The sequence below is a fragment of the Dendroctonus ponderosae genome, unplaced genomic scaffold (assembly GCF_020466585.1).
Source record: "Dendroctonus ponderosae isolate FM_Combo_2020 unplaced genomic scaffold, Dpon_F_20191213v2 Dpon_F_20191213_9, whole genome shotgun sequence".
Taxonomy (NCBI): domain Eukaryota; kingdom Metazoa; phylum Arthropoda; class Insecta; order Coleoptera; family Curculionidae; genus Dendroctonus; species Dendroctonus ponderosae.
The window spans coordinates 349,903-364,346 of NW_026019116.1; the positions used below are offsets into that span (position 1 = coordinate 349,903).

Genomic DNA, 14,444 nt, shown 5'->3' on the forward strand with positions numbered 1-14,444 from the left:
TTTAGGTTTAGGTTTAGATTAGGTTAGTTAGGTTAATTTAGATTAAGTTATATACGATGACATATCTTAAGTTACATGGAGTGTTAGACACTCCAACGATGTTAGATCTAAGAACCCGTAGATAAGTAGCAGTAAGAAGTTTATGTATACTTAGCTGAAAATAAATATGTTCAAATAGTAATAGTACGGGGAGTCACTGAAGTCACAGCAGCGACCGGGTGCAGAAGAGGTTAAACTCCGCGAGTCGGAAGAGCGAGTTTTCGGTCTGTTATTGTTATTGTTTGTGAAGTTAACGGTAATTTTGAAGTTAGTTTGTTCCTGTTCGGTATTTAAAGTGATACCGAGTGGAATAAAAGTTGGAAGCTGAAAAAAGAGTTTGATACCCGGCCATCCACGGTACAATATTTATAAAAGCTTCAAGAATCCTTTACTGAATGAAAGAGAATCTTTTAGGAAAGAACAAATCTGATAGAGTTATCAACGTGCCAGCAGACTATGTTTACTATGAAAAAACTGCCAGAAAAATAATAAAACCCTATGAGGTTCAATATCTACAACAATATCAAATATAAGAACCTTAAAAATGGATTTGAAAGTTCCATTGGATTTAAACTGGAACATTCTGAACTAGACATTTAAACCGCTACTTAGTACTCTAAGTCGTCTTTTAAAAGTCTATTAAAAAAGCATAAAAATAAACCAAGCAAAAGTGTTTACTTGTACAATCATTAAAAACACGCTGAAGCAATGTTACCATGTATTTTATGATTTACTGGAGCATGGTTAGTCTGGACTGAATGACAATGGGGACTTGTCGCGAACGATTCTCACAAGCCTGCGGATGTCCATCCTGCTTATGTCCCCATTCCATTCCTTCTTCTTATTTGCTACCCATTCATTGACGTTCTTAACATCACAGGCTGTTCTGAAATCCTCGCTTCTCTCTCTACCCAGCAGTGTCTCTCCCGTGATTCTACGGAATATTTTCGTCTCAGCTGTGTCTAGGAGTCTTGCGGTTTTCGCTGTTTCTGGCCTGGTTTCTGCGGTATATGTCATCACCGGCCTCACGACGGTTTTGTAGATTCTCAATTTAGTGTCCGTTCSCATACTCTTATTGCACGATATGGCATTCAGACATCCAGCTWTTCTAATTGCTTTTGTTGTTTGATCTCTCGCCTCTGCCTCAATATCCCCAAAGCCGAAAAGTTTCACGTCAAGGCAGTTAAATTTTATTTTCTGAYCTAAGTTTGCATCTTAGACTGCATAGTTGGCTTCTTAGAGGGGTTTTTGATGTTGTTAAGCACTTTTTTTGGTCGGTGATATTTCCATATTTAGAGACTTGGCTGTTAGGTKGTAATAACCTTYGTAAGTAATCTTCACTTTCTGCAATGAGAGCGGCATCGTCAGCATWACACACTATTTTGATTTTTGCCTCCCCATTTTGTATCCCTTYAGCCCTCGAACACTTCGAACAATTTCTTCCATTATTTAAATTAAAAGGGTAGGACTCAGGGAGTCTCCTTGACRAATACCGCTACCCGCTGGTATTGGTTCTGTGAGGTCTCCTTCTATTTGTGCTCGYATTTCATTGTTTGCATATAATTATAATTTCTGGTGTGGTAGGCTCGTCTGCCGTGTTAGTCGTTTTATACAGATCGGTTAATTATTTGATCCACCTTCCTTTTTTAAGTGGGTTGGTTCTAGCAGTTCATTGACCTCCTTTCTGTGCGATCTTGTCAATCGTCATATCTGCTTTTGAAGCCCGTAGAAAACCTTCCAGGCGTTTGTGCAATCTATTTTTCTTTCTTCTCCTTAAAATCTATTTTTGTATAGGTTCTTTATCGTAGGGTCTTGTAACAGCTCAATATTTTCTGCTTCCAAACTTTTATTCACCTCGGTATAATTTTAAATGCGGAACACGAACAAACTAACTTCAAAATTACCATCAACTTCACAAACAGTATTTTCAATTTAATTCTTCCGAATAAAAGGTTATGATCGCTTCCTATATTTTCCGAATTGAGCGCTCTAACTTCGAGTATTTGAGTTGGGTGAAATTGCCTATTAGTCAGAATGTAATTGATTGTCGATGTTACTTATGCCTCTGTTATTTGCAAATGTAAATTTATACTGAGGTTTTAGGTCGAAAAACGTATTATTGATGCGCAATTCATGGTAAGTACATAGGTCTATCATTAGTTCCCCGTTATCATTCAGCACATTCTCGTTGAACCTTTGTTTGATTCCTGGGACTTTTCCGTTTCTAAACTCGTGTATTAAAGTCCCCAAGCACTATCATGGGTTGGTCACTTGGTAGTGAGTCAATTGTGGTTTGCAGTTGATCAAAAAATGAGTCTCTCAGGAGCTGCGGTCTGTTGTCTTCTGGTGCATATGTTGATAGTATATTTATTGTTTGGTCGTCTGACTTTAGTGTTAGAGCTATAAATCGTGGGCTGATGTAGTTGCATTCCTTTATACAATTTTGGTATTTTGTGCTGATTGCCATCGCAACACCCTCTCTTGCTCTGTCCTGCTTCTCAACTCCGCTGTAGATCACAATATATTCTGCGTATTTCTTTTGGCCTCTTCCTTTCATCTTCGTTTCCTGTAGGGAACATATATAGATCTTGTTGTCTTTGATTTTTTTTAGGATTTCTTGGTCTTTGTTATTGTATGATCTGACATTCCAGGTAGCAACAAGCAGCAGATCCTTCTTTCTACAATTCGTTGTCCGTTTCCTCGCGTGGGTCGTCGTGGTTAGATCAGTACTATTCCTAACTCTGCCTGTATGATCATTGGGTGAACTGAGTAGCTTGATGACTATGCTACCGATCCTAAGCTCGGATAAAAGAGGAAGGTTCTACCGGTTTAAAATAAACCACAAGCTCACAGAAACGGATACTCGCCGCGGAATAAATTAAAACATAATAAAATTTGGCTTTACCTAAATATTATTTGTGTTATTTTACCTGCGATTGAATAGAAAAATATGTTTAAATGTTTTCGGTAAAATGTGGAGTTGTAACTTTTTTCCTTTTTATACTACTTGTAATGTTAAAAATCTAAAATTATAAAAAAAATTCATTTAACGAGTGAAATTTGTCATTCCACATTCTGCGTCTAGTGATTATTCTAGAAACCCATTTTTTTGCTTTTCTTGTCATAACAAACATAAATGCAATATTTAAACAGAATAAATCATAGAGGCTTTTAAACAAAATAGTTTTAGTGTTAAACTGTCTTTCTGGCTTGTATATCTTACCGTTGATTGAAAGAGTATATAAGAAAACAAATTGCTAAGACTGGCTTGGAAACGGGAAATTTAAAAAAGCTTATCTTATTGTGTCTATTTTGTCTTTTGTTGGAGCAACCAACATATACACAAGCAGATTTTTTAATATTGTCTGCCATTCTCTACCAGAACAAATGACCGTTCATTCGAGCCACATGGTTACCATGTGGCATCCCTATACTTATGCCCGGTTGCACCGCTTGTGTTGTACCGTCGCTTAACCACTGTTTTGTGTATTCTAAACAACGATTATATTAACCGGCACTTTTTGGCTCATTAGCGCCCGATTAGGGACCCTTTAGTATATTTTCTTGATTTTTTTTTATTACGGGTGACAGTGGCTATGGTCTTAGATCCTATTTGTTAACCCTGCAACAAGAGCCGAAAGGCTATACAATAAGTCCCATATCCGATCAGGAAACGTGATCGAAAGATGTTTCGGAGTTTGAAAAAGAAGGTTTCCCGTTTTGGCGTATGGCTTGAGAGTAAAACTGGAGACCGCAATGCACATTATTTCGGCAACTGCAGTTCTATATAATATGGGAAAAAATATGGGTGAAGAATTGCAGATATTAATGAAGAGCTAAATTATTTAATTGCTGTTAGGGAAGCAGGCACTGTACCAGAACCACACAGCCAAGCTTTAGTTAACAACTTTAGAAGTCAACTTGTAAATTATGATTTTTCTAGGCTTTAAATTAGGAAGAAAATATACCTTTCAAGTGATTCGTATGTTTTAATACCTATTAGAGTGAGTTACACTATAAAGAAGTTTCTTACGTTGCCTGTGACCTTGTACGGAGTTTTAATTTTTAAGTTTTTTCAATAAAAATTAATATGAACACCCAGTTTAATGTCAAAAGAGATTAAGTTTTTTCTTTTCTATTTCAATTTGTAAATCTAATAGAGTTTCTAACCCTTAAATTTTTATAAACGATTCCACGTGTTGTGTGTGCTTCAAAATGGCGCAAAAGTTTTACACTGCCAAAGAATTAGAGGAAATTCTTAACCAAAGTGACGACGAAGCTATTGCTAATGTAATGCTTCACTTAATGATCCAGAGGATAATGGCTGGGAGGTCGAGTCGGAATGTGGTACACCTGATCCGACATACAGAGTGCTGGATTCCATGAAACTTCTGACGAAGAATTCATGGAAGCTAACTTACCAAAGCGTGCCAGATGTGAAAATAAACAAAGTGCTAACGATGCAGAAACATTTAAGTGGAACAGTCAAGATTTGAATTCTAATATTCACAATTTCAACAACGAAAATTCAGGTCGCTCACCTGCATGTAACTTAAATAACACGGCAACTCCATTAGATTGTTTCAAAATGTTTTTTGGTGAAGACATTATGGACTATATTGTGATTCAAACTAACAAGTACTTTCATTATCTTTCTGCCCAGGATATCAGCGAGAATTCGAGGTTGAAAAGGTGGCAAGAAACCAACGTAGGTGAGATGTACTGTTTTTTTGCTGTAAACTTTATAATGGCCCAAGTAAAGAAAAATTCTATTAACAATTATTGGACAACAAATATCTTGACATCAACGCCGATGTTTCAAAAAATTAGGTCTCGCGACAAATATTTGCTAATTCTTCGTATGCTGCATTTTTTAATAATAATGAAGAAGGACCAGACGAAGACAAATTGTGAAAAATTCGTAAAATAGTGTGTCACCTAAAACGGCAGTTTGCTGAAGTATTTTATCCGTTTCAAAATCTATGTATTGACGAAAGCTTGAACTATTTAAAGGCCGAGATTTTTTTAAGCAATATAATCCTTCAAAACGGCACAGATTTGGTTGGAAACACAAGTTTTTTTTTACTCTGCGAGTGTGAAACTGGATATGTGTTGGATTTTACCATATATACCGGACGTTTCACTGAAATGGATTCTTTGCGAGAGGATGTACGCAAACGTCTTGGAATTTCGGGTAATATAGTCGTTGCCCTCATGAAACCTTACTTTCGAAATGGACATTCATTGTTTATCGATAATTGGTACGTAAATCCACATCTTTTTTCTTATCTACACAACAACAAGACAAATGCTTGTAGTACCGTAAAAAAAAATTGAAGAGAAATGCCAAAGCTTAATAAAAAACTACGACAAGAAGATATAAAATTCCATTCTATCCAAAATATGTTAGCATTAAAATGGTAAGACCAACGCGAAGTTAGAATGTTGACTACTTTCCATGATAGTGAAATACTAGGCACAGGTAAAATTGACAAAGAAAGTGGAGAAAAAAAGGGACATTGCATCCTCGATTATAATCGATACATGGGCGCCGTTGATAGAACTGATATGATGCTGAGAACAAGTGAATGCGTACGTAGAACTATCAAATGGTATAAAAAACGTTTTTTTCATCTAATGGGCTTAGCTGTGTTAAATGCGCAGGCACTATTTCTTACCACTACTGGCAAAAAAGTATCGTTGCCCGAATTTCAAAACCTGCTGATTCGAGACATTTTAGAAATGTACCAACATAATGATAAATCTGATAGTCAGAGTGGAAGAAGAAATTCCAATTCTGAAAATCCAACATGTTTGAAAGATCGACATTTCCCTTCATTAATACCATCTAACGCAAATAAAAAGAACAATCAAAAACGTTGTATAGTATGCAAAATCAGAAGAGGAAAGATACGCGTTATATGTGTGATGAGTGCAATGTTCCAATGCAATGTGCAATGATCATGTTTTGAAAGGTATCACACTGTAAAAAAATAATTTATTTATTTAAAGTAGTATGCAGAAAACATAAGAATTAAATGAAAAACGATGATCATATTATGTTGACTGATTACAAGTGAAACAGAGACGACAAAAGCTATATTTGCTCTGTCTACAAACGACCGTGGTACAAAGTGTGCCACATGAAATAAAGAATACCTTGTACCATAGATAAAGACAAATACTAGTATATTATTTACATATGTATGGGCAATGTAAATATTTATGATGCTTTAATTTACTCTTCAACATCAAATTATTTTTGAACATTATTTCATTTAGTAAAAATTTTTTCAACGGATTTGATACACACAAATATTTTAACTAAATGCTTTATTTTTCTGAAAAAAATAGGCTAGGATGAAACAATACATGTATAAAATTTTGATCAGCGCCTTTTATTTCTATTAAGTAAATGCCCAACAGTGTGACAATGTAAAACGAAAAATTCAAGCTCGTGGCGACACGTGTACGATTTTTAGAACTTTAGGGAATTTACCCGAAGACTAAAATTTTCGGTGAAATAGTGACAAAGATAAAAATATTTTAATTTAAACCAACCAGTAGCAAATGTTTTATAATCTTTATCTGTCAAACCTTAATTGCTTACAATCATCACACAAACTAAAAGCGGAATCAATGGAATCCATATTTCGCTAATGATTGATAAAAGTTGTTCAGTTTATGAAAATAAATATTCGTTTGCACGCTATAGCAGGCATCAACAGTATAGATAAGGACAGTGCACCATAGAACAAAGCTTATATATGCAGTGCATATAGCCAAACCTCTAACGTGCTCTAACCATGGAGAAAAAAAAATAGCATATACGAGATTGCATAATTGCAGTGTTGGAATTGTCGCAAAACCGTAGGCTGAAGAGTAGTAGTTGGCACCTATACTCTTGTTCGACTGAACCGTCTCATCGACGATTTGCTGTGCACCACACCGTGCTGTGCACTTTTTCGGCCACATTTAATTCCATAAGGTTGCGTATCTTTATACACTTTTCCAATCAGCGATCTTACTTATTACATTGGCTCTGTCGGTTATTTTGCCACAGAAACCCTATGGCTTTGAAAAACAACTCACCGAAAATCACGTTGACCTGCAAAGGAACTAAACTGGGATTGTCGAAAAGCCATATGAATGCTATCCAGGAAGCTAACCATGGGATTCCGTGGCACGTGATCTAAATCAAGTAAAAACAAAATAATCATTAATGTACGGAATATTCTATAATGATGTGCAAATATTTTAAATATTTTAAAGATAATTTTTTAGCTTGATTAGAGTTGATAATTTGTAAGCTGCTTGTGGCAAAATTTACGTGGCCGACGCATAGTGGGGTACTTGATATTAATTTCTGTAAATTGAAATTGTTTTTTAAGCAGATATTTCTTTAAAAGGTTCAATGTTTAAATTTGCCTGTATTTTAAAAATTAAATAAAAACAGTTAAACTGAACTCTGCTTGTGACAAGAGTAGAGGGTTTCCGAGCGAGGTTAGCAACCTGCTCGAAAAAAAAATCATGCTCAAAGATCCAACAAGTTAGACTCGGATAATAGGACGGATTCAGCCAACCACAACCCGGCGAGAAAACTGGAACCTCTACGTATTAGATGCTGGAATGTAACATCCCTCTCCAACAAGACAGAAGAAATTCTGATACAAGTTGAGAAACACAAGATCGACATCTGCGCACTTTCAGAAAGGCAAGGAAAACACCAGCTATGAAGACTAACTTTTGTTTATAGCGGAAGGAATAAAAATGAAAGAGCAACTGCTGGTGTTGGAATACTGCTGCACAAGAGGTTCGAAAACAACACTAATGAAATCAAAAACATCGATGAAAGAATTCTGCAGGTAACAGTCAGATTCATAAAAACGAAGAATACCCATCTTATGTGTCTACTCTCCTGACATCACTAAACCAAGGGAATAAATAGAAACCTTCTATCAAAACCTACAGTCGGTGCTCGACGACTTTGGCGCCCAAGATGAAGTTATAATCTTTGGAGATCTGAACGCCAGAATCGGTAATGAGGTAATATCAGGCATAAAAAGTCGATATAATGAAGAAATAAAAAACGAAAATCGTGAACAACTAATACAGCTTTGCGCACAAAGCGAGTTAAGAATAAACAACAGTTTTTTCTCCCATAAACCACAACACAAATACACTTTCCAAAATACACGCGCCCGGAAATCCATGATAGACTTCATAATCACAAACAGAAATATCAACCCACGCAGAATACAAGACTTCAGAACGTTAAGCTCAGCGAAAGCCGTAACCAACCATAACGTTGTACTAATGGCCAAGATCACGATCACTAAGGAGGGCTCAACCGTGCATCGGGCGCGCCCCCAGGTGGCGGATAGGGGGAAGGCCGGTCAGATACGTCTAACCGGTTAGCGACGGCCAAAAGTGAAAGTCGTGGAATAAAACCCACGGATCTGCATCGAAACCCGTCGTCGCGGACCAGTTCGTGGCATCAACCGCAAACCGCCTACAGTACAACGAGTCTCGTGGCTACGGCCTCGGGATAGGTACTGTAAAAGGCGCGGGGATCTTGGTTTTACTACCCGGATTGCGTGACGACCTCCCAATTCTCACGGTATAGTGCGGGCCAAGAGATGCAAGGCTGGGGGGAAGCCCAGTCAAAAGCGACTAACCTTGAGGCAACACCAAGAGATGCAAGGCTGGGGGGAATCCCAGTCAAAAGCGACTAACCTTGAGGCAACAGGCGCACCTCATTGTATTAGCCTTAACCACACATGCGGGGCTCTGTGTGCATGGACCTAACTCTTCCCTAGCTACTCACGGGGAGGAAAACACCACCATCATACACCACAAAATACCGGCGGGACCTCTTCAGAAGAACTGTCGGGCTCCGCAGCTGGCAAAGTACCGAAGGGTGGTAAAAAAACCTTCCGGGGCCACCAGGCGGAAAAACCACCAAAACTGTGCTAGGTAGACCCTCAGGGGAACCATAACACCCCAAAAAAGCTGCCATGACCGGGACGCAAAAGCGGCACCGGTCCGACGGCCTAACCCAAACTAACCCAACAAGCCAGCACCAAACCACACACAAGTCGTGCAAAGTTGCGGTTTCCGGGATTAAGATGGCCATGGCAGCGGTCGGATATCCCCAGAAGAGCTTTTCTCCCCAGGAAGGAAACTCATAAAGAGGCACCTGCTTGGGAAAAGCGACGAGCTGCAGCCAGGGATGACTACCAGACTAGGTCATGCGTCGTACCTCCCCCCCCCCAAGATTCTTCTGGAATTCATTGAATACACGGGGATAATGGGGTAGTAAAATACGAGGGCACAATAGGGCAGAAACGACCGCGGTGCAAGGCCAAACACCACCTCGGCGGTGAGGAAAGGGTTTTAGTCGGTAAACAGCTTAGCTGGAGTCCTGGAGTCAAAGAGCATTTCCCATACCTCACCGGAAGCCAAAAAAAAACAAAAAAAAAAGGGGGAATGCACTGGGGGCCTCGAAAGGCTCAATGTGGAATCACTATCCGATGACAAGGCAATTGTACCAGCAAATACTGGAAGAAAAAATCTAAATTATGCACAGTACTAGAAGAAGACGATGTGGAAACCGCATGGAAGAAACTAAAGACAAATATATTAAAATCTTCGGAAGAGGCACTTGGGAAAAGTGATAAAAAACCGAATACCAAACCCTGGTTTAAGAAATTAAACTACTGGCTGAGGAGAAACGAAAGGCATATCTAGAATACAGTATAATAATAATAATAGTATAGTAAATAAATAGTACCAATAACCACATCCAAATAATAAAACAGGCTTACTGAAAAAAATTCTCCAACGATATGGAATACGACCTGTATGGAGGGCAAAAAAAATTGTGGAACATGCTTCGACCCAGGAAGAAACCAATAAACGACTACATACAAACTACCAGGCTCTCTGCTAAAGACTGGGAGAAACACTTTTGTGAGGTATATACAGACACTAACGTACACGCTAAAACCATTAAATCACAACTAAACGGTAGTAGCACACACCAACAGTGAAACATATCGAGGGAAAAGATAAAACAACTCGTTGGAAAACTGAAAAATTGAAAGTCGCCGGGAATAGACGAGACAAGCAATGAAATGATTAAATAAAGAGGTGATATGTTAGACCAGATACATGCCTTCTTTAACAAAGTACTGCACAAAAAACAAATACCAGCAGGGTGGAAATATAGTATTACCATACCAATTTTCAAAAAGAAATCAAAAACTGACTTAACTAACTACAGAGGAACTGGCCACCTAAGTGCAATCTCAAAACTCCTTACGAAGATCTTTGAGGAAGAAGTAGCATCTTCTGGAATATGCGAAGAACAACAGGGATTCAGAAAGAACAGATCCACTATTGATGCAATATTTACCATCCGACAAATAACCGAAAAAGCTATAGAATTTAATAAACCAACTATCATGTGCTTTGTTGACCTGACACAGGTTTTCGATAGAGTAAGACTATCCGACGTCGTGCCGCTTTTGCAGAAGAGAAGTATTAACCGCAACATAATAACAATTATTGGGGAACTCAACACAGACTTACACTTACATAAAAGTTACAGGCAAACTATCTGAGAAGGTACCCATATCAACTGGAATAAGGCAGAGAGACAGCTTAAGTCCTGCATTATTTAACATCATAATGGACAAAATTATTACAGAAGTCAAGAAGGTTGGCAAATGGTATCGAATGGGTGATGAGAAAATAAAGGTGATATGTTATGTCGACGACGCCGTGCTAATCACCGAAAATCAGGACAACTTGCAAAGGCTTCTTTAAAAGTTTGAACGGATGGCGTCCAGGTTTAGCAGGCAAATATCCACAATCAAGACACAGTCTCTCACGGTATCAAGGGAACCGCGCAGATGCAAGCTTGCCATCTACAACAAGAGCGTTGAACAGGTTATGCAGTTCAAATACTTTGGGGTCAACATAACAAGTAGTAGAGACCTAAAAGAAGAAGTGAAAGCGCAGCCAACAAAAGCAACGTTGATATCGGGTTGTTTCAGAGACATAATATTGCAAAATAAATATATGTCTGTAGAGAGCAAAGCCAGAATATGCAATACATGTGTAAGACCTGTGATGACGTATGCAGTCGAAACCAGAGCGGAAAATGCCCTAACTAAACGGCTTATAAGAACAACTGAAATGAGAACTCTAAGATCTATGGTGGGATGTAGCCTACTGGACCATGTAAGAAGCGACGACATAAGAACTAAGTGCGATATCCACGACGTCGTGAGATGGTCTCGCAACAGGAGACGAGAGTGGAGAGTCCACGTTGACAGGATGGGCAACACCAGACCCCCGGGACGAGCACCAACCCGCTGGTATGAAAGCTGGAGCGTCATAACTGAAGCTATGATGATGATAAAAAACAGGATATAATCCTAATATACGAGGAAGAAGAAATAAAAACAAATTGTCATTTTCATTTAATACAATGTAAACCATTTATAAACCACGTTCCATGTGAAATCTAACTGTTAAGATATAGTCATGTAATAATGTGTGTCATAAAATTGATACAATCTAAGTGTAGTAACGTAAGTAACAGTAGTAAGTAACATTATCTACAGACTTGCCATTGGCATGGCACGTGGCAGGAGATGCACATATTTTTTTACTATTTTATATGTACTCTCTGAAAAATTATAAACAGCACCGTCAGAGAATTGGCACCAATTGTTAATCACCCTGTTTAGCACTCGGTGGACTAAGTTAGTTCACAGTGCAAGTAGAAAGTATATTTTGTAGACCAGTACCGATAAAAAGTTCCAATTATCGTAACAAAAAATGTACAACAAATCAATAATTTATTTTGTGTACTTACTTCTAAAGCTTTGTAGTGCAACCTCAATGAATGCAGTGGAGCCCAACTGTCTGCCCAATTCACAATTTTTTTTGAAAAATCTTCATCCAATTTAAGGACATTTTGTAGCCAAAGGGGAGGTCTCCTTTTCACGTCCTGAAACAATGCATAGAAAATTACTATATCGGTTTCGCTCATGCACGTGAAATTGATAAAATCATGTATTTCACGTAATACAAGTATAGTCAGACGCCATGGTAGTAAATGATAGCATAGTTATAATAAAATTGTAATGATGGATTGACCGGTGAATTGTTGTGAAATTTTGAGAAGCCGAAAATGTCGGAATTGCTCTGAAGTGGTCTTCAGACAGAAAGTTTAATTAATACTCAACATAATAAAACATGCGACCAAAGTCTGAGGGGAGAAGTTGATGCATAACAAAGACTTGTGTCTGTGGAGGGTCATAGTTTATGAGATGAGCTTTAGTTTTTTTGTAGGTGATATTCCGGCTCGAAAAACCAAAAACGTTGAGGAAAGCGGATCGGATGAGCAAAACTGATGGGATATGACGGGAAATGCTGCCTGACAGACCAAAATAGGTGCGGGTCTAAGTCCACTTGTGTGAGGAAATGAAGAATACCACCTCGCTAATTATTCAAAAAAATAATTATTTCAACTAGTACATACATCGCGGTAGTAGGCAGGGCAGTAAAGACTTATCCTCAAATAACACTGGTGTATAGAGACCGAAATAGACAAATCCCGAGAGTGAAATTTTGAAGTGTTTAAAGCGTGAACGTGTTGCGAGTGCTAATTTGATGCGAATCAAGCAGATACTAATTACTTAATGCGACTTCTTCACACGACTCGCTTGTGACGACCGTTGTAGTATTTTACAGGGTGTTTGGCAGGGAAAAGTTTATTGTATTGTATTACATTACCTTATTCATATTCCACAGATAACGAGCAAGGAATAAATGGGATGGAATAACCAACAAGATGCTTAAAAGCCTGCCGAGAAAGAGACTGGTAGCAGTCACAAATTAATCAATGCCATTATCAGAACTGGACATTTCCCAAACATATGGAAACAATCAGAACTGCAGGCCCATCCGCCTGTTGTCCAGCTTCGGCAAGATAGCAGGAAGGGTTATCTTCCGGAGGCTGACGAAGAAAGAAAGCTAGTTTAACATTGCCGGCAGAGCAGTTTGGGTTTCGTGGTACACAGTCCACTGAACTTCAACTGCTCAGAAATGTGGCACGATGCACTAAGGAGATGAACCAGAAGAGAACAACTGGTATCCTAGAACTGTACGTCGAAAGAGATTTCGACAGAGTGTGGGGAGATGGACTCGTCTACAGGGTGATTCAAAATTGGCGTCATTCCTTTTAAGGGGTGATAGAGGCTCACTTGGGGAGTACGAGAAAAATATTGAAATTTTCTTTTGAAGTAGGAATAAACTCCTACTGATTGAGAGTATCATCAGGCCAGCAATGACGTATGCCTTCAAAGTGTGGGTGTATGCGGGAGAAAGCTATCCGAAGAAGCTTCTGGCCACAGAAAATAAACTTCTGCGGATGTCCATAGATGGTCTCACTCTGGTTTGTACGCAATTGTCAAATTTACAGGGACCTGTAATGGGAGCCCCTAAGGGACTTCCAAAAACCACCCCTTCACTCAACTACGAAGGGCCGCAGATTATGCACCAGAAGATTATACACCAGAAGATTATGGGCCCAGAAAAAAGAGGTCCAGACACCAGATGGCCCAACAATACAATAAGTAAAGCATTAAGCTGTAAAGTGTAAGTGTGAAATCTTAGTGTTAACGTAGTACGATGGAAGTAGTGCTTGTGTAAAATTAGTAAGATACCCATACTAGGAGGTAGTTAGTATGGAGAGAATTTGATGTGAGGGCATAAAGGATAAATTTCTTTAAATGGCATTTAAACGAAATTTCATTATCGTCCCAGAGATCAATAGCTTGGAAAGACGCACGTTTTCCAATAAAAAAAAAATTTAATAAGAGAAAAATGGTGCACCATAGTATTTTTTAACTGTTACAATTGTTTTTCAAATTTCTTGTATTCCAAATAAAAAATATATCCTGCATTTTTAGGTACGATTAGCGGTTAGGTTCCTAAAGCCAGATTTGTGGTCGATTGGTCAAATTGGAGATATTTAAATGAGAACCATCGTTTGTAATGGAGCAGATAAAAACTGATGCCAGATCTTGTTAAAATTATTAATTTTGCATTTACTACCCGTAAGGCAAATTCAGGTAGTATTCTGGTGCCTTTAAGCCAACCCCAAAAAAATAATCTAGTGGCGTTAAATCAGGTGAACGTGGTGGCTAACGCGCAGAGCAACCACGTCTAATCCATCGTTCCGGACACGTCATATTTAAATAGTTCTTCAGCAGGTCTAAAGATCTTCAGTGCGTAAATCGAGTATTGATAATAATGGGATCAATAAAATAACCATCAATTAGTTCACACCTCACATTTAATGAAAAGTTTTGTTGAAAATTAGTTTT

The 14,444-nt window shown here is 38.3% G+C and overlaps 1 protein-coding gene across 1 annotated transcript in view; it reads right to left on the bottom strand.

Annotated features, from left to right (window-relative positions):
- LOC109537687 (polyisoprenoid diphosphate/phosphate phosphohydrolase PLPP6) overlaps positions 1 to 12,873 on the bottom strand; it is a 41,780-nt gene extending 28,907 nt beyond the window's left edge. Inside the window, exons 1-3 of the mRNA XM_048669584.1 lie at positions 12,850 to 12,873; positions 11,927 to 12,061; positions 7,132 to 7,231 (exon numbers count right to left, since the gene is read on the bottom strand). Coding sequence (XP_048525541.1) covers positions 7,132 to 7,231; positions 11,927 to 12,061; positions 12,850 to 12,858 — 244 coding nt within the window. The 5' untranslated portion in view covers positions 12,859 to 12,873. The remainder of the gene's footprint in view (positions 1 to 7,131; positions 7,232 to 11,926; positions 12,062 to 12,849) is intronic.
- Between the last annotated feature and the right edge of the window lie 1,571 nt (positions 12,874 to 14,444).